At 40.2% G+C, this 21,299-nt stretch overlaps 1 protein-coding gene across 7 annotated transcripts in view; it reads left to right on the plus strand.

Annotated features, from left to right (window-relative positions):
• The first annotated feature begins 307 nt into the window (after positions 1–307).
• Positions 308–21,299, plus strand: part of CCAR1 (cell division cycle and apoptosis regulator 1) — a 55,698-nt gene continuing 34,706 nt past the window's right edge. Inside the window, exons 1-6 of one of the 7 annotated variants that reach the window (XM_019625075.1) lie at positions 326–480; positions 840–952; positions 1,542–1,664; positions 14,117–14,289; positions 14,764–14,808; positions 17,565–17,597. In XM_019625075.1, the coding sequence (XP_019480620.1) occupies positions 910–952; positions 1,542–1,664; positions 14,117–14,289; positions 14,764–14,808; positions 17,565–17,597 (417 nt within the window). In that variant the 5' untranslated portion in view covers positions 326–480; positions 840–909. Of the gene's footprint in view, positions 509–839; positions 953–1,541; positions 1,665–14,116; positions 14,290–14,763; positions 14,809–17,564; positions 17,598–21,299 lie in introns of all 7 variants that reach the window. The other 6 variants (XM_019625028.1, XM_019625039.1, XM_019625064.1 and 3 more) reach the window with 6 other exon arrangements.

A 21,299-nucleotide genomic window follows, 5' to 3' on the forward strand; every position in this document is an offset into this window, starting at 1 on the left:
ATCCATTCTTCCAAGTACTTGCACTAGAAAAAAAAAGAGAAAACACAAAATGGCGGCCAGGCTCATAGGATCACGTGACTGCCGATTCTTTCCTTTCCTCCCTTTGGAAAACCTTTCTCGCAGAGCTTGCGCACATAGTTCGGCTCATTGTTATGCGGTGCCGAGGTAACCCTTCCTAGGCGCGCTCTAGTTCTATCCGCGTAGTGAAAGGGTTGAGCTTATTGAAGGCGAACTGGGGAGCGCGCACGTATGACGTCTACCCGTAAGCGCCGCTCCTCGGCGGGATGGGGAGGGGAGAGGGGTGGAGGAAGAGGGGAAGTTGGCGCATGCGCTTAAGGCTGACGCGTTTGAAATGGCTTCAGTGGTAGTTGCTACCCGATTCAGGTGAAGGTCTGGTCCTTGCGGTTGGAGCGGCGGCAGCGGAGCCGGGGTTTTTAACGTCCTATCGGATCCGCATAAGGGCCAGGAGCGACCGTTTTGGTAGCACGGCGTCCGTAGGCTGGCGACGGTGGGGTTCTCGTGGGACTGGGGCGGGAGGGACACGGTCCCTTTTGTGCGGGTCGGAGCAGGCCCCGCGCGACCGGCCCATCCCCCACCCCTCGCGTTTTTCCAGCCGCCCCTCGGCTGGGCCCAGCGCCCCTCATCCTCGGTTTGGCGGCCCCGGGTGGATTGCTGTCTGCCGCCCCTTGCTTCCGAACCGCTGTGGCTTTAGCCCCCTGGCCTCCGGCCCGGGGCGGCTCACGGCGGCGTGGGTTTTGGGAGATGGAGGCTTCCTCCGCCTGTCCCAGGGGTTAAGGGTTCCGGGGTTCTCAGTATCCTCTCCTTGGCCCTTCGCTCAGTCTCGTGGGACGGACGATTCCGCTTTCACTGGTCTGCGGCCCGTGAGGATCTGGGGCTGGAGGAAGATGGATGGCAGAGCTCTGGCCCTTCCGAGTCGCGGGGAAAGGAGGGGGTACGCGGGCTGAGATGTTCGCCTTTTCGGGCTTGTTTTTTGGGGGAGGGTTCTTCGCTGTGCTTCTTTAAAGAGCAGGGAATCCGTTATTCCAACTGCCTTTCCCTTCGTGGGAGGGGAGAGAAAAGAAAGCCCCGGTTTCTTTCCTACTTAAGAAAGTATGGAGATGTTCGTTATTTAAATGATATTCTTTTATTCAGTGTCTCCTAATTTCTGTGATTGGTCTCATCAGTTTTCAGCCCCCAGCCCATTGCCAAAAGAAACACGCAGGCTATATTTCCTTTGGACATAAAGCGGTGTCCTTATTTTTAAGAAATAGGTATATAACAGCAGATCGTCTGTTTAAATGTGACAGTTTGTAGTCGCAGAAAGAAATGCGTTTCTTGTAAGTCCACCCCTAATGTCATATATTGAATTTGGATACTTTTGATAAATTACCTGAGGTAAAATATTTTGCTGCATATCAGGACATTCATATGCCCTGTGTTATTTATCCTTAGATCTGCGAAGACGTCCTTGACCAATTAAACATTTCTTTTGTGATATGTATAGTTTGGTTGAACTTATAATGTGGATCCTTTCTTAATAGATCGCTGCTGTAGAAGACAAACAAGCGAAGGCTTTTTTCCCTCTTTAATCATGGCTCAGTTTGGAGGACAGAAGAATCCGCCATGGGCTACTCAGTTTACAGCCACTGCGGTATCTCAGCCAGGTCAGACTACTGAACACCTTGTATTGTAAGGGGAGGGGGCATGTTATAACCATGCAAATTAGGCTATGTGTAATACGATAGAATGTTTGCAAGTGATGTGTCTTAATTTTGTCTGTGAAGCTCGTTTTAAAAATTCGTGGATCAGTTAGCAAAAAATCACTTTTACACAGCAGTTTTGAACAGTTTTATAGTTTTTCAAACTAAATTGATTAACTTTTAATGATTTAATTGTTAGAGGTTAGCAGCCACTCATTCATTAAATAGAGTATACCTCATTTGGCATATTAATGTGTCAGCATTCGGAAGTTAACAGTTGATGCTTGAACAATGGAGTGGGTAAGGGGTATGGAACCCACTCCCCGTCAGTGGAAAATCCCTGTACTACTTTTGACTCCCCCAAAACTTTATCACTACTGATAACCTTGTGTTGACTGGAAGCCTTACTGATAACATAAACAGGTGATGAACATATTTTGTATGTTGTATGTATTATGTACTGTAGTTTTACAATAAAGTAAGCTAGAGAAAAGAAAATGTTAAAATCATAAGAGAAAGCAACATTTACAATACATATTTATTGAAAAAAATCCACATGTAAGTGGGCCTACGCAGTTTAAACCCATGTTGTTCAAGGCTCAACTGTATTTAAAAATAAATGTATCAAAAATTCATACTTTGAAAAATTATACATGACTATGGTTTCAGTTGTTTGAATTTAAAGTAGAAAAATCAACTCTAAAGAATTTATCAAGTAAAGGAAAAAGATATACAAGGAGCAAATGAAGATTTATATTTTAAAAATAGTCAACAAAAAATGTTGAAAATGTTTGCTTTAATAAACTTCTTCCCTGCTCTTAGGAAGAATATTTTACCATTTCTTGACTTATAAGTTTCCCAAGGATTCTGCAGAATGAAAATTTGAGCTTGAGTACCCAGAAAAGTTGCCGCTTACTCTGTTACTTTGAATGTATTTTTACTTATGACATATCGGATACTAGTTCTTTCCTCTGTTTTACTTACTTGAAATATGTATTTTGTAATTTGAGGTCAGTTACAGAGATACTGTGATCTTCTAACTTGGGTATTCTAAAAATTGATGGATGTGACTTAGCTAGTTATGTAGGTGACCTTTTTCCTTAAAAGAAACAGATACTTGAGGTTTTTTATTTTAATTACTCTTGATTTGGGGGGATTAAATGATCAACAGTTACTTCTGCAGGCATCAGAAAATAATATGAAGTAATAGTTATACAGTATGTTTAACTCAAATCCAAGTATTTCTCTAATGTGTCAAATTATGGGCAATCTGGTATTGACTTAGTTTTGATGAAATAGGAATTAGCAACTATTCTCTGTCCAGAAGCAAGTGCTGTGTACTGGTATTTTGGTAAACTGAGCATGTTTTACCTTGCTTTTTTTTTTTTGTAATTTGAGCCACCCTGCCACCTGTTGGCAGCTTAGCGGCTGCTCAGCTCAGGCCGGGAATTGAACCACTGTTGCTCAGAGCTCAAACTCTTGAGTGAGCTCTTAACCAACTGAGCCACTCAGCCAGCCCCTTAACTTGCTATTTCTACATATAATTTGTTTTACTTGTAAATTCATCTGTGTTGTTCCAGTATAGTAACTGTCATGGTGGAATTCTGTTGTCTGCTGTCTAGCTCTTAACATTTGTATTGTAATTACTTAAATGTATTTTATACTCTTTATTTTTAAGACTGAGCAAAGAACCATCAAAGGTTTATAAAACTTGTCAAAATCAGTATAAATATAGGTCTTTTTATAATTGGCAATAGAGTCCAAATGTAAATAATGGGATTTGTGTAAACAGCTTGTATTTGTGCTGTAGGAAATTACTTATGGATTTTCTTGGAACTATCATTAGCTAGTATTTTTCAAAATATAAAATTTTTTTGATGCATCATAACTTCATTAAGTAGGCAAGTGTTTTGTTAGCATCTACACTTAGCTTTCTTATAAAAATCCCAAAGTAGGTTTTAAATGGCATTTTCTGGTGACATTGTTTTTATTATAATCTTTAATTTCTAGGTGCTATATTTTAGGATACTTCCTGAAAGCTTGATATTTTCTTGCCTTCACTTTAAACCCTTTATGACTAATCATTATCTCATCTTATTAGAGCTGATTCTCAGGGCCAAGCAAATTTTTGTCAAAGTTAAATTTTTTTCAATTCTGAGGTAATTAAAATGTTTTATTTACACCTCATCTCAAGAGGACATTTGAACATAAGTATAAACACCTTAAGTTTTTTTCCTTGCAGCTTCAGTACAATTTGAAAAAAAATTACAGCTAAGGACATTAAAAGGACTTAATTAGGGAAATAATGTAGGTGCCAGGTTTACTCTATAAAAAAAAAAATGCACCAGTTGAAATATATCAGTAGTATCAGAGGCCACTGTCAAAAATCAAATGATCATACAATAGAAAACAACTGAATAATTCAACTCCAATGAAATATTTTGATCTTTGAACCTATATTTCTGACTTATTTTCTTTTGAAAGTAATATAAAAATGATCAACTATTTACTTTTTGTATATCACTTAACATGGTTTTGTTCAGTTAATGGCTTTTCTATCCCATTTTCTAGCAAGGGTATTTTGCATTTACTGTAAAATTCTCAGTTAACAGTGATTTGAAAATTTCAGTGCATCCACACAGATGACATATTTCAAATAATCAAAAACTTAAAAGCACACACACTAGCAGTTTATTGCTGAAATCTGTTGTAAAATTGAAGATCAGTATTTGAATTGTTTCTGATTAAGTTTAATATGGAGCCAATTCAGTTAATGAGAGTTATTCCTATATGTCGTCATCTGTCATCTTTAATTTTCTATTTCTATAACTGCCATATTCAATCATATCAAACCTTGCTTTTTCCCCTTTGAAAATGCCTTAAATATACTTCTCCATTTTACATTTAGTCCCGTTGTACTTCACGTTTGTATAACTGCATCAGTAGCAGCTTTCTCTTGCTCACATCTCCTATAAGTAACTTTCAGGCCCTTCATACCTTTCCTAAACCTTTGTGTCCTCATCCATAGTGCTTACCAGAAGATCCTTCACTTAAGACAAGAAGCTCTTTTCTCCATCTTTCCCTTGGTGGTAATGCTCTATATTTATTCTTTATTTAGTTCTAACTGCTTTTATATGCTTTCCTCTCTTACTGGATATGCTTCTTATTTCTCCCCCAACTCCAGTGTATCTATCAGTTGTGATATTCTTAAAGCATAATTTCTATCTAAATCATAGAATATTTCAAAGTTGGATGGGGCCTGAGCTATAGATTCTGTCTCAACTCCTTTTACAGATGAGGAAAGGTGAAGAAATTTGTTTAGATCTTACAGAAGGTATCAGGAGAGTCAATATTAGGACCTCAGAAATGTGGTTCATTGTATCTTTCATTACTGTATTCGCTTATCATTTGCAAAAATATCTTCAAAGACTTTTAGATGGGATGGTATTCAAGGTCTTCTGTCTTTGCAGCTCATTTCTCATTTCTCCCATGCTGAAACACTTGTTCTTAATATTTGCACTATATTTCCATCTTCTAGCTGAAGTGCTGTAGTGTGTATTCACTGACAGTCATACTTGGGACCAGAGCTTTTAGGTTTGAAAGTTTGTTTTCTGTTTTGTAAAGAGACATTGAAAGAGATACCCAGTGAATCGCTGATTGAATCATTAAATAGCCCTTAGACTTAATTATATTGACTAGGGATACCTTCTATATACTTGAATCAAAATATACGTGTGTGTGTGTGTGTGTGTGTGTGTGTGTGTGTGTAATTGCAACAGTATTGAAGTGGGGATGGATTTAGCAGATTCAGACCTATTTTCTCATCCATTTCTTTTGACCATTTATAAGATGACTGCATTCTGGCTATACAGAAAAATGAACTAGTTCAGGAGTTAAAACTACTGATAATATGGTTCTTTAGTACAGGTGACTGAAGCTATTGCCAATGCAAGTGTTTTATATATGATTCTATTTTATTTTATTTTTTAGATTAGTTTCAGGTGTACAAAACAACATAATGATTAGACATTTACCGTATTTGCCGGCGTATAAGACGACTGGGCGTATAAGACGACCCCCTAACATTTCCACTCAAAATACAGAGTTTGTTATATACTCGCCGTATAAGACTACCCCCTCTTCCTTACGCCTTCCACACACCAAATAAAAGGTAAAACAATATCAGATTTGATTTGGCCCACTGAAGTGCAAACAAGCGTATTGTATTTCGTGTCACCACATAACCGTTTTGGCGATGTTGAGCCACCATGTCTGCTACATGTTTTTCGAGTTCTGGCCAGTGTGGGGTGCCTCTTCTTAATGCACACTTACCCCTTGGCATACTCTTTAATGCTTTCTCATTTGATTTCCAGTCCCGAACCATCTTTTCTGTTACTCCATATTGTCTTGCAGCAGCACAATTATTATTTTCCTTAGCAAAGTTTATAACTTTCAGTTTAAAATTTGCATCATACTTCTTTCTTTTGGCTGGTGCCATGATAGGGATGATAGGGGTTTGACTGGTCGACATTTTCTATGCTGTACTGTACAATGGTGCAGTATTGTGGTTGGCTGTTGGCTGTATACAAAGCCTGATTTGATTGGTCCCTGCTCCCTGTTTGCCCGCCCTGTCACTATAGCAGTCTGGTCCACCCTTGCATCAGCATCTCCCTGGGACCTCACTAGTGCGCAAGTGCGAGCTCTTCAACATTCTAACAGGCACCATGATAGCGCAAAATCGCGAATCTTCAATGCATATGTAAAGAAATATACGGTAACCCGAATTTACCACACTCGCAAAATGGCACACAGCCGACCATACACCCAGTATGGTATCGCGATTCGCGATTTTGCGCTATCATACTGGGTGTATGGTCGGCTGTGTGCGATTTTGCGAGTGTGGTAAAATCGCATAACAGCAAAATCGCATAACAGCCGAGCATACACCGAGCAGCGCTGCTGATGCCTGAACGGTATGTGGAATGAAGTGGGCGGGCATCGGGAGGCCACTATGGCACGGGGCAAGCACTATGGGCAGTCTATCTGAAGTGTACCTGGCGTATAAGACGACCCCCCACTTGGAGGCATATTTTTTAGGGCCAAAAAATCGTCTTATACGCCGGCAAATACGGTACACCCCTCACAAAGGGATACCCCCCCCAAAGTCTACGCTGTTAAAATACTATTGACTATATTCCCTATGCTGTACTTAACATCCTGTGATCATATATACCTATATATATTTAATAATATTCTAGTTCAGCTTCAGGTGTACAGTGCATTGGTCAGGCATCTACACAGTCTATGAAGTGAACCCCCTGAAGAGTCCAGTACCCATCTAGCACCCTACATAATATGTACAACATTATTATATTCCCCATGCTGTATTTTACACTGTGACTATTTTGCGACTACCAATCTGAACTTTTCTGATCCTTTCACCTTCTCCCTCATTTCCCAACCTTCCTCCCACGTGGAAACCATCAGTTTTTCTGTATCTCTGAATAGGACTGTTTTTTTTTGTTTTGTTTTTAAGATTTTATTGGGGAATTATGAGAGGGAACAGCGTTGGGGAATCTGGGAAGGGGAATAATCAAGTTGTCCTTTTGCTCTTCAGTCTAGTTGTGGAGGACGTTGCTTCACTGGCCCATGTTGGTATTATCATTGGACTCTTTCCGGGTGAGGCAGTTGCTCATCGGCCATTGGATGGCAGCTCATACCAGCTGCTGGCCACTCACGTTGGCTGCCAGCCACTCATGGTAGCTCACAGCAGCCCGCTGCAGCCTACGGCATCGCAGTCTACTCACGGCAGCCCTGCTCCAGGTAGAGCTGTTGTTCACCATCTTGGCTGTAGAGGGCGCAGCGTCACTGGCCCTCATGTGGCATCCGAACCAGGGCCCTGCTGCTCAGAGCTGGCATCCCAAGTCAACTCTTAACCAGTGCGCCACTTGGCCGGCCCTGAATATGACTGTTTTTGATATCTTTTCATTCTGGACTTAATGGTCATCTTTTAAAACCCCAAACTCTTGAATCAGCAGCTCAAATTCTTAAATTCCAGGATTCCTGGTCTTTTCAAAGAAATAATAGCCAATGTACCATGTATTCTTCACTCTTACATTAGTTATTCCTTGATAGAGTTGGCTGTTTCCAACTCATTTGGAAGAAAAGGAGGATTGCTACTGGTGTGGGCTTAACCCTGTTTGAACAATAGTACTGCTATGTAATAGCAAATGGATTCAAACATTTTTTTAAGAGTAAAATAATGCACGTAAAATCTATTAAGACTCATTGTTAATACATTTTTTCCTCTTCTCTGAGTGTTTTACTTGTGCTCTCATCCAGTGAGAGCTGCATTAACATACCAACCTACAAACCAGTGAGTGCCCCCATCTCTCTATCCTGAGTTGAATGTCAACTCATGTTTATATAAGTTGTGGCTTCTCTTGCACTATGTGTATTATGATCTGGGAAATAATTTTGACCTATTATAGATGAAAGTGTATTGGAAATAACATTTAAAGTTCAAACATTAACTTTGGGTGCTACAAGACTCTGAAAGAAATGGGGTTGAAAACTAGGTAAATATCACAGGCAGTTAAAGATGATTAAGAGATCATATGACATTACGAATGGTATCTTCAACTTCCTGGGAGGATTGACCAACAATTATTTGAATAGTAGCTAGAGGAGACTATGGCCAGAATCACTAGTTATCATTTCGGTGCAACTTCAAGAGTATGGAAGAGCTATTGTCTGCTAGTATATTAATCTTTTATAGAAACTTTAAGAACCCAATATAACTGATTTAGTTAGCACTTTGCCTCTTCCTTATAGAAGCACTGTTCACTAAGAAGAACTTTCTGTAATGATGGATATATTTTGTATCTTTATTGTCTAATGGTAGCTACTAGCCACATTGGCTATTGAGCACTTGAAATGTAGTTAGTGTGACTGAGGAATTGAATTTCTAATTTTATTTAATTTTCACTAATTTAAATGGAAATCGCCACATAAGGCTGGTGGCTGGTGTATCGAACAATGCAGGTATAGAAGATTACAACACTTGGAATATGTTATATTTAAAATACTATTTTGTGCCTTAATTTCTTTTTTTTTAAATATCTTCATGACTTATTTTATAACTGAAAGTTTATACGTATACTTTGACTCCTTAATTTCTTATTCTTAAGAGGTACTGAGCATTTCCATTCATTGAATACATTATGGCAGCGGTTCTCAACCTGTGGGTCACTACCCCTTTGGGGATCGAACGACCCTTTCACAGGGGTCGCCTAAGACCATCGGAAAACAAAAATATATTTACATTATGGATTCATAACAGTAGCAAAATTATAGTTATAGAGTAGCAACGAAAACAATTTTATGGTTGGGGGTCACCACAACATGAGGAACTGTATTAAGGGGTCACAGCATTAGGAAGGTTTAGAACCGCTGCCATAATGTATCCTCAAAAGCCACGGCAATGGATTGACCAATGAGTTGTCTAATTGTAAGAAAGTTATGTGTTCATGAAGGCGTCAAAGTTTTCGTGTTTGTGTGAAATCTAACCTTTAACGATCACTTCCTAGGAAGAATATTGAGTAGAAGATGACATTTGGAAGACTAACTTGATTTAAAACCTGGTTTTATAAGTATTTCAGTAATCCATAAGTTATAAATAGAATCCCCCTTATTCTCTTCAAATAGCATAAGATTGCTTTTAAACATACATCAATATATGGAAATTTCAAAGGATCAAGCATTACTTGACCAGTGCTCTAAATAATTTTCCTAAAGGTGAAAAAATGAAGTTTCTGAGGTAATTTGAGGTTTTGAATTTTATTCATTATTTCACAAGGATGACTCATCTTAGTAAAGCTAGAGCTCTGAGGTATAAAAGTAATAGGATTTTTAAATTTAATAGTGAGTTTGATAAAATCAAGGGACAACAGACAAGGGACAAATTCCTCTTTTGTATCTTAATGGTGTGTTTACTGATATTCAGTAAATAATTACTAGTATATCATAACACGAATGTTTCAGTTGTATGAAATTAATTTTACATTTTAGAAAATAATATATTTTACATTTGTCCTTGAAGATTTAAGAAAACTTCGCTCTTAAATTTGCTTGTTTACTTGGTAGCCTGTGGTCATTTAGGGCTCATTTCATAAGTTTGTCTGTGGAAGTACTGATACATAGTGATGAGCATATGTTTTAGATGGGTCATGAGGCTTTCAAGAATTAGGGCCGGCTGAGTGGCTCAGTTGGTTAAGAGCTCGCTCAAGAGTGCTCTGAGCAACAACTGTTCAAGTCTCGGCCTGAGCTGAGCTGCCAACAGGTGGCAGGATGGCTCAGCTTAAAAAAAAAATAAATAAAAAATCCATAAGGGAGGTTCCAGGAGGGGCAGGCTGGAATGCCCAAGAACAGTCACGTGATTTCACAAATTTGAATTAACTAGTTTTGGAAAGCAACTGCTAGGATGTAAATTTCCTTCCCATAAATTTCTCCTATCAATGGAATCCTTCATTACCAGTTAATCTGTTTTGTAGTTTCTAATACATCATGTTGACTGTCAACAGTAGAAAAGAGATAATGTGGGTATTGGCTATCATCCCACCTACTTAATGCTGGGCTGCTGTATGCTACCAGGGACCAAAACACCTAGAAAAACTGGGGGAAGAAAATAAAAGGGAGGGGGGATGGTAGAAGAGGGCAAAGGGGGTCAAATATATGGTGATGGAAGGAGAGCTAACTGGGTGGTGAGCACACATTGTGATATATAGATGATATAGAAATGTGCACTTGAAATCTATGTAATTTTACTAACCAATGTCACTGCAATTTAAAAAATTAGACTTTTTGAGATACTGGCTCTGAGCCCTTCTGCTGTAGCAACTGTCAGTACTTTCCAAAGTTCTAGAAATTGGTACCAGCAGAATGAAACACAACAGATCTGAGATCAGAGCTCAAGTGGGTGAAAGAGATGAGTGTAATCTGAATCACAGATGTTACTTTTGTCAAATGCAGAACAAGCCAATCTTAGAATTTAAAATACTAATTTTAATAGGGTCTTTTCCCTGTCTTGTGTTGACATGAGAATTTTGCTTCTGTTATCCTAGAACAGTGGTTCTTAACCTTTTTTGGGTCTGTAATGCTTTTGAAAATCTGATGCAAGTTTAGACTTTCTGGTCTGCAAGTTTGCATACAATTTCAGAAGGTTAACAGGACCCACTGGTTAGAATCTACGCCCTAGATTTCAGTACCTTTTTCTCTATTTGCTTTACACTTAACCTCATTTTGAAGTTAAATTGGTGTTAAGATATTTCCCACTTCTATTTAAATTCTTTTAGTTAGTTCTGGTTTCCCCTTTCTGCCCACTGTGACATCTGACTTACCTTAAAAACAAAAGAGAAGAAATTAGTATGGTAAGGATTTAGCACTGTGTGCTTAAGACATTTAAAAGGTTTTTTCCCACTTTAGGTTCTCTTTTTTCTTTTTCCTCCTGTTTAAATATTTAACAATCAGTGTTTTTGCAGGGAATAATTTGTAATTTACAAGAATCCCAAACATGATTTCTGAGATTTGTTTTTGCCTTACTTTATTGTTGGTTTGTTTTATTTTTAAGTAAAATTAATGAATGATTGATGTTGAGCCTCACATTTCTAAAGATTTTCTGGGATATTTTAGACTAGGTGCTTTGGTTAGTTCATTAATGCTCTGTGTTCTATTTTCATAAAGCATAATATTCTTTCTATATGGTTATTAACTAATACCTGCAGAGCAGCATTTTTTCAAGTTATTTTCAGATACAAGCAAGGTGCTTTGGAAAAGGAACTGTTCCGTGAACAAATAACTAATATATATTTTTTTAATTGGGAATTGGGGGAGGGGAACAGCATTGGGGAATCGGGGAAGGGGAACAGACAAGTTGCTGCCCTTTGGTTCTTCAGTCTAGTTGTGGAGGATGTTGCTTCACTGACCCATGTTGGTATTATCATTGCAGTCTTGCCGGGTGAGGCAGTCGCTCGCTGGCCGTTGGATTGCTGTTGCCATCAACTCACAGCAGCCCAGCTCCAGATCGAGCTGTTGTTCACCATCTTAGTTGTAGAGGGCGCAGCATCACTGGTCCTCACGTGGGATCTGAACCGGGGCTCTGCTGCTCAGAGCTGGCGTCCCAAGCCAACTCCTAACCAATACACCACTTGGCTGGCCCAAACTAATACTGATTTTTATGGCAACCTCTTTGAGATTCATAAAGCTTCGTGGCATCTTAAAGGTTCTGAGAAACCCTTCAGTAAAAATATGTGCTTAATTTACTATTTCTTAAGCTTCTTAAACCTTAGACCCACTTTTCAAACCTTAATGACCAAGAGCTCATCATTTTTCCAGGAGATACAGTTTTTTTGTTTTGTTTTGCTTTGTTTTTAATTTTTTTATTGGGGAATTGGGGAAGGAGAACACTGTGTTTTTGCAGACCCATCAGCTCCAAGTCAAGTTGTTGTCTTTCAACCTTAGTTGTGGAGGGCCCAAGCTCAGCTCCCAAGTCCAGTCGCCAGTTTCAATCTAGTTGCGGAGGGGCGCAGACCACAGTCCCATATGGGAGTCGAACTGGCAACCTTGTTAAGAGCACTGGTCTCACCATCTGAGCAGCTATTCAGCTCAAGGTGCTGTGTTCAGTCTTAGTTGTGGGGTACGCATCCTACCATCCCATGCAGGAGTCGAACCAACAACTGAGCCATCCAGCCGCCCATTGTCAGCTCAGATGCAGCTCACTGGCCTATGTGGGAATTGAACCAGCGACTCTTGCTCAGAGCTCGCGCTCTTAACCAACTGCGCCACGTGGCTGGTCCCAGGAAATACAATTTTGAAAAGTACAGAGCTAGACTGCAATTTTTAATTGATTACTTTTTTGCATTTAACGGAATTACGTAAAAACATCAAGTAAAATCTTTTTTGTGTTTTCTTCAGCTTTGAGCCCTGAGCATATGTCAAACATTAAGTTCCTAAATCAGTCATTCTGAGCCTACTACCCCCAATTATTTGGCTTAAGCAAATGATCATTGTAAGTCACTGGTTGAATTTTTTTTTTTTTTTTGTAGAGGGCAGTGTCACTGGCCCTCACATGTGGGATCCGAACCGGGGCCCTCTGGCGTCCCAAGCCAGCTCCCAACCATCGCGCCACTCGGCCGGCCTTCACTGGTTAATTTTTATCTCTTATTGCTCAGTACAGTAGTGCACTAAAATTAAAAACTTTTTGTGCATTTATCTGTATCCTAGTTTTACAGTTCTTTTTTTTTTTTTTTTTTTAAATTTTTTTTTGGTAATTGGGGGGATGGGAACAGACAAGTTGTGTTGTTTTGTTCTTCAGTCCAGTTGTGGAAGACGTTGCTTCACTGGCCCAAGTTGGCACCATCATTGCGCTCTTCCCTGGCGAGGCAGATCAGTCGCCGGCTTCTGGACGGCCGCTCACTGCGGCTGCTGGCTACACACGGTAGCCCATGGCAACCCACTGCCACAGGGACTGCAGCCTACGCCATCGCCAGCGACTCACGGCAGCCCAGCTCCAGGTTGAGCTGGTGTTCAGCATCTTAGCTGTGGAGGGCAGTGTCACTGGCCCTCATATGTGGGATCCGAACCGGGGCCCTCTGGCATCCCAAGCGAGTTCTTAACCATCGCGCCACTCGGCCGGCCCTACAGTTCTTTAATGCAAAGTAGAAGTACATAAAAATTGCAGTAGGAAGTTTTTTTGTTGTTTTTTTTTAAAGATTTTATTGAGGAATTGGGGCAGGGGAACAGCGCTGGGGAATTGGGGGAAGGGGAACAGACAAGTTGCTGTTTTGTTCTCAGTCTAGTGGAGGATGTGGCTTCACTGGCTCAAGCTGGGACCATCATTGCGCTCTTCCTGGGCGAGGCAGATCAGTCGCCTGCTTCTGGACAGCTGCTCACGGCAGCTGCTGGCTGCTCACGCTGGCTGCCAGCTACACACGGTAGCTTATGGCAGCCCATGCAGTAGGACGTTTTAAGGGCAGATAACTTCCAGGGACACTGTTCTTAATATATGAGTCTTATCTGCTTGAACATAAAACAGTAAATTTTATAGTAAAATAAGATGATTTATTTTCTGCTGTACTTCCTATAAATCGTTCTTGAGGGTACCTCAGGTTCATCCAGTTAAGGTTGATTAGGTTCATTGTGTAGTTCAATTTTATAGATTAATGGTTTCTTATATAAAGCCATTGGGATCTGGCATGAGACATGAATCAGTTAAATTCAACAAGCATTACTGAAAATTTTCCCTAGGTTTTTACTAAACTATGGCAGACCATAATGCGTAAGTAACTAAGCACTCATCGAAAATTCCTGGAAAAGATGCAAGTCTTGATTTTCCCCCCCCTTTTTAAATCTCATTTTAGCTGCATTGGGTGTTCAGCAGCCATCACTCCTTGGAGCATCTCCTACCATTTATACACAGCAAACTGCATTGGCAGCAGCCGGCCTTACCACACAAACCCCAGCAAACTATCAGTTAACTCAGACTGCAGCATTGCAACAACAAGCCGCAGCTGCAGCAGCTGCATTGCAACAGGTGAATTTTTTTTCTCAACAGATGAATTTTTAATAAGTTTTGATATGTGAGATAGAAAACTATCAAATCCGAGTAGCCCGCGAGAGCACCTTCATTTTTAAAAGAATGAATAATTTTTCCTTTTTAAAGAATGAATAATTGTGTGTTTCATGCTTATAGTTTTTTCTGGTGATAAAAATTATGTATGTCTGGGGCATATAGTGAAATGTATAGTTGCGTAGTCAGAAGTCTGAAATTGGGCCGTCCTTTTAATTTAATTATTTGAAAAAAATTCAGTTCTTAATGGATCCCAGATTATATTTGTTTATTTTAGTTGACATTGAGCTGTTCCATAAAATTTCTTTCTAGTTCTAGTTATGTGTTTATATGTGTATTGGTTTGTTTTTGTTTTTGTTTTTGTGTGTGTGTATTGGTTTTTGAGAATAAATAAAACTACTAATATCCATATTTTTCTTTAAAAAAATTTTTTTCCAGCAATATTCACAACCTCAGCAGGCCCTGTACAGTGTGCAACAACAGGTTAGTTTATATCTTCCATGTTAAAAACTGATCATAAAAAAGCCATTTGTTTCAAATTCAATTTATTTAGATTTTATTTCCTGTCAGCTACCTTAACATGTGATTTGAATTCTTTTGGGGTGGGGGACATAAGGTTGGTAGAAAGGAGTGTCTCCAAAGGAGAGAGAGACAGAGGAGACAGTCTTAGAAAACGGAAATCTTCAACTAGCAGCCAGTGTTTGCCACATGTTCCTAGGAAAACATGTAGAAGATAATCTGGAAAGAACCACTGTGTTTCTGAGTCTTTGGCCCAAAACTCCTATCTGGAACCTCTAGCCCTACTGTGCTGTACTAGATCACATGTGAATATGAAAAGTTTCTTTTTCCCATTTGAAACCTAAACCCTAGATCGACCACTGGTTTTCAACCTTTGTGGTTTTTTTGTTTGTTTGTTTGTTTTTTTAACATTTTTATTGGGGAATTGGGGGATGGGAACAGTGCTGGGGAATTGGGGGAAGGGGAACAGACAAGTTGCTGTCCTTCTATTCTTCAGTCTAGTTGTGGAGGACGTCGCTTCACTGGCCCAAGTTGGCACCATCATTGCACTCTTCCCGGGCGAGGCAGATCAGTCGCCGGCTTCTGNGTTGTGGAGGACGTCGCTTCACTGGCCCAAGTTGGCACCATCATTGCACTCTTCCCGGGCGAGGCAGATCAGTCGCCGGCTTCTGGACGGCCGCTCACGCTGGCTGCTGGCTACACACGGTAGCCCATGGCAACCCACTGCAGCGGGGGCTGCAGCCTATGCTGTCGCCAGCGACTCATGGCAGCCCAGCTCCATGTTGAGCTGTTGTTCAGCATCTTAGCTGTAGAGGGCAGTGTCACTGGCCTTCATATGTGGGATCTGAACCGGGGTGGCCGGACACAGCCTTTGTTTTTTTAAAGCAAATCAACCCTCCCTCTTTTTTCCTAATGAAATTGTATATTGTAACATACTAAAATAGAGCTGTTGAAAATGGGAGGAAGCCTCCCCTTGTAGTTCCCACCCCTGCTCCCAAGGCACATTTGAATAATTTGACAACTCCTTACTTAGACCAAAAACAAGTTTCTTTGGCCCCTTTTCCCTAGGCTCATACTCTAATCATGTTTCTCAAGGTCTTAACATTTGTGATAGTAGGAAGAGGTAAGAAAAACTGAACCCAAGGAGAAGCCTGTCAAGGAAAAGAGTTTTCCCTGCTTAAATCTAGATAGGTTCTAGCCTAAACACCCATTCTGCGCTATTACAGGTAGTCTTCATTGAGAGGTAGTCTTCATTCCTTCTCAGTGCGTTTACAAAGCTTCAGGAAAGCATAGCAGTCAGGAAATGGAAAGGGGATAGCAAGAGAGTGGGACCAAAAACTTGGCTCCGAAGACACTGTGGAGAAACACGCGAGGCTTGTCAACCCATGAGCGTTTACTCATCCTAGATCTATGTCCCAGTTTCATCCTTGACGTAAGTCCTTTGGGGCTTCAAAAACATTCCATTTTCCCTGAAGAACCCTATACCCCACTAATAATTGCTTTAAACTAAAAATTGACGAGAGATTGGTGTCAAAGTTGGCGATGTTTTCAAAATACTCTTAGACTTATTTTAGTATTGTTATGAAATACATTATTAAAGATTATGTGTTTAGTTGAACCATATGAAAATGGCAATAACTCAAATGATCTTGCCTTTAAAAAATGCCATTACTCATTTGTTCTTGACGAACAGAAAAAGAATAATTTGGTAGATTTAACCTCTAATATATGGTGACCCCAGATAAACTGAATGTTTTGAATTAGAACTTCATATAGGTTCTTTTAGCCTAGTTTAAGTCAAGTTTCTATTCCAGAGTGTTTAAATTTTCCCCTTCATACCAAACCCTTTACTTTCTGGTAATGTTTTACTTAGCTATTGCTATAAAAACTATGTCAGTGTGCGGTCCTTTATCATCCCCATGCCGTGGCAAATCCAACTATCGGGTATATATATATGAATTGGATACCCAGTGATATTTTTATTTTTCAATAAATGACAGTATTATTTTATATTAGTTTTAGGTGTACAGCATAGTGGTTTAGATATTTATATAATTTATGAAGTGGTCTCCCCAATAAGCCTGTCATCATGCATAGTTATTACAATATTATTGATTGTATTCTCTGTACTGTACTTTACATCCCTGTTCCTCTTTTTTAACGAATTTGTACTTCTTAATCCCTTCACCTTTTTCACACTTTCCCCCACTCCCCCTCCCATTTTAACCAGTGATTTTTTTTTTTTTAAGATTTTTATTGAGGAATTGGGGGAATGGGAACAGTGCTGGGGAATTGGGGGAAGGGAAACAGACAAGTTGCTGTCCTTTTGTTCTTCAGTCTAGTTGTGGAACCAGTGATATTTTTGATGTAAGTAATGTATTGATGATTCTGAATCATTTCTGTAGCATGGTAATTAACACATGGCAGAACTAGAAATCTTCCCCACTAGGGACTTACGGATTTTTTGTGTGGATGTTATTCCTATGAAGTAACAAAAAACATCAATTTATTATTGAATGAGTTGGTTATAAATCAGGTCTGTAGTTATTAGAAATAGTTAGGAAACCTTAAATCTAATGAATGACCTGTTACTTTTCACGTATTTCTTAAATAGAAATAAAATACCTATTTAATAGGAATTTTTCATTATAGAAAGAAAGCATCTATGAAACAATTCTGATGGTCGTTTTTTCTTTCCTGTTTTTTTTTCCTATTTTCAGTTACAGCAACCTCAGCAGACCCTTTTGACACAGGTTAGTTTGACATTATTTCTTTTGGCTATCTGAATGAAAAGTAGACCAAAGTTTTATTTCTATTTTAGTTTTAGCGTTTAAAGATGAATATTTGTTGGAATCACATAATAATTTAGCAATATAATGTTAACTACAGATTAAAGCGTTTTGGTTTCATTTTTCCCTCTTAGGGGTTTTGATTGCAGATCCAACTGTAATCTAGTTGGAATAAAAATATGAGGTCTTATTTTAAACTCAATACAGATTTTGGCTTTTTTTTTTTTTAGAGCGTTTATTGGGGAATTGGAGAGGAACAGTGCTGGGGAATCGGGGGAGGGAAACAGACAATTTGCTGTCCTTTTGTTCTTCAGTCTAGTTGTGGAGGACGTCGTTTCACTGGCCCGTGTTGGTATTATCGTTGCACTTTTCCCGGGTGAGGCAGTCACTCGCCGGCCATTGGATGGCGGCTCACGGCATCTCATGAAAGGTCACGCCCGCTGCTAGCCAGCCCCACTGCAGCCTCTGCCGTCACCGGCTACTCCCGGCAGCCCAGCTCCAGGTCGAGCTGTTTGTTGTTCACTGTCTTAGCTGTAGAGGGCCCAGCGTCACTGGCTCTCACATGGGATCCGAACCGGGGCCGTGCTGCTCAGAGCTGGCGTCCAAAGCCAACTCCTAACCAACGCATCACTCGGCCGGCCCATAATTTTGGCTTTTATGTTTTCTTTGTACTAATATTTTTAGGAAATTTTTTGTACATAATATACATTTTTTAGCTTGACCTTAGATGAAGTTATTTTGTTATATCATCAGCTTAATTTTTTAGCAACATTAAAACATTTTTGAACTTTTGATATGTAGTGCTACTTTTCAACTTTGTGGACCACTTATGGTCTCTATTGCATATATTTTTTCTCTTTTACAATCCTTAAAGTGTAAAAATCATCCTTGGCTTATGTGCTGCACAAATATTATCAACTGTGGGCTAACTTTGGCTGATGGGTCATGGCTCACTGCCCCCCATGGTATGTACTTAGAGTAAAATGCTATGCAACTGTTAAAAAAAAAAGCAGAACCTCTCAATAACAACTGGTGATAGTGATTACCCCATGGGTAACTGAGGAACAGGAGTAAGCTTTTTACTGTATAAGCTTCCACGCCATTTTAGTCTTAAATCTGTTAGTTATTTTTTAAAATTAAAGTATACTGCAAATGAGAATTCAACCTCACTTTCTGTTTTTATTAAAGAACGAAAATTGACCAGCAACTGTCTTATATTTTCAATCACCAATAGTAGAATTTCCAAATTTAGCAGAAAAGCTGTAAAAGTTGTCTTTTCTTAGAATAGCATTTGCCAAAATGTGTTTATAAGCCATTATTGTATATGGTTTTTTTGTTTTGTTTTTTGTTTTTTTTTAGCTGAGCCATCCTGCTACCTATTGGCAGCTCAGCGGCTGCTCAGCTCGGGCTGGACTCGAACCGCTGTTGCTCAGAGCTCAAACTCTTGAGCGAGCTCTTAACCAACTGAGCCACTCAGCCGGCCCCCATAAGCCATTATTGTATTAGGATGTTAGCGAAGTTTCATGAGAAAATAATTCTGTGGTCATATGAAGTATCAAAAAATATTGTGAATGTTTAAATAAAAAAATTTATTACGGTAAAAGACACATTGCCATTAATCCCCCTCGCTTCGAACGAACCCATTCTTGCCACTTTATGAAGCAGTTTTTGGAAGTCCCCTTTCATGAGCATCTTTAGTTGCGCTGTCATGGCTGCTTTGATGTCCAGAATCGATTTAAAACGTTTACCCCTCATGGTCATTTTGACTTTGGGGAAGAGCCAGAGGTCATACAGTGCCAGATCTGGTGAGTAAGGTGGATGAGGACACACTGTAATGTTTTTATTTGACAAAAACTGCCATACTAGAAGCAAAGTGTGACAGGGAGCTTCTCCATTGTAATCACAAAATACGGTGAAGGCTGCTGCCGAGTGCTATCCAATGGAAAAGGCAGGGATCTTCAATACAGTGTTGAACCTTAGTAACATTGTATGACAAGTTTCAACTTGTTCAGTGCTGTCAGTCAGGTGTGAGCTATGGTTGAGAAAAGGTGTGTGGTTTTTTTTTTAAGATTTTATTGGGGCATTCAGGGGAGGGGAACAGACAAGTTGCTGTCCTCTTTGTTCTTCAGTCTAGTTGTAGGGGACGTCGCTTCACTGGCCCATGTTGGTATTATTGCGCTCTTCCCAGGTGAGGCAGATCGGTTGCTGGCCACTGGACGGCCGCTCACAGCTGCTCTTGGCAGCTCATGGAGGCTTCTGGCCACTCACGGTAGCTTATGGGAGTCCACTGCAGCCTATGGCGTTGCCGGTGACACCTGGCATCCCAGCTCCAGGTTGAGCTGTTGTTCACCATCTTAGCTGTAGAGGGCGCAGCATCCCTGGCCCTAATGTGGGATCCGAGCCGGGTCCTGCTGCTCAGAGTTGGCGTCCCAAGCCAGCTCTTCACTAACGTGCCACTCGGCTGACCCCTTTTTCTTTTTTTTTACCTGGGCCATCCTACCACCTGTTGACAGCTCAGTGGCAGCGCAGCTTGGGCCGGGACTCGAACCGCTGTTGCTCAGAGCTCGCACTCTTAAGCAAGCTCTTAACCAACTGAGTCACTCGGCCAGCCCAGAAAAGGTGTATTTTAAAGTGTTGTAAATCACCCTCTATCGTGACAATGCTCCATGTCACACATCGCTTCTGGTATACAGCAATTTCTGTCAAAAGCATTACGGTGTGTCCTCATACACTTATTCTCCGGATCTGGTGCCCTGTGACTTCTGGCTCTTCCCCTAAGTCAAAATAATTCAGGACATCAAGGCAACCACAACAGAGCAACTAAAGACGCTCATGAAAGAGGATTTCTAGAACTGCTTCAGAAAGTGGCAAGAACGATGGGATAAGTGTGTTTGAAGTGAGGGGGAGTATTTTGAGGAGAATTAATGGCAATGTGTCTTTTACTGTAATAAATTTTTTAGATTTAAACATTCACTATATTATTTGGTCACACCTCGTAGTTTAAGAAATGCTGAGTTTGGGGCCGGCCGAGTGGTGCGTTCGTTAACAGCTGGCTTGGAACACCAGCTCTGAGCAGTAAGGCCCTGGTTTGGATCCCACATGAGAGCCAGTGACACTGCCCTCTATAGCTATGATGGTGAACAACAGCTCAACCTGGAGCTGGGCTACCGAGTCGCAGGTGACGGCGTAGGCTGCAGCCCCTGCTGCAGTGGGCTGTCATAAACTGTGAGTGGCTGGCAGCCAGCGTGAGCTGCCAGGAGCCTCTTTGAGCAGCTGTCCAGAGGCTGGTGACGGATCTCCCTCATTAGGGAAGAGCACAATGATCATAACACCAATATGGGCCAGTGAAGTGATGTCCTCCACAACTAGACTGAAGAACAAAAGGACAGCAACTTGTCTGTTTCCCTTCCCTGATTCCCCAACACTGTTCCCCTCCCCCAATTCCCCAATAAAATCCTAAAAAAAAAAAGAAATGCTGATTTTATTTACTATATATAGGACTTTTTCGGGGTTTTCTCAATTACAAAACTTGAAGACTTGCTTTTATTGGGCAGGTATAAAACAAATTTCACAGAATCAGATGATTGTTCCTTTCTTTTATATGATTTTATTTCTATTTATATACAGAAGTTTTAGTCAAATAATATGTTGTTATCCATGCTTGAG

Source organism: Hipposideros armiger, unplaced genomic scaffold, assembly GCF_001890085.2.
Source record: "Hipposideros armiger isolate ML-2016 unplaced genomic scaffold, ASM189008v1 scaffold_15, whole genome shotgun sequence".
NCBI classification, from domain to species: Eukaryota; Metazoa; Chordata; class Mammalia; order Chiroptera; family Hipposideridae; genus Hipposideros; species Hipposideros armiger.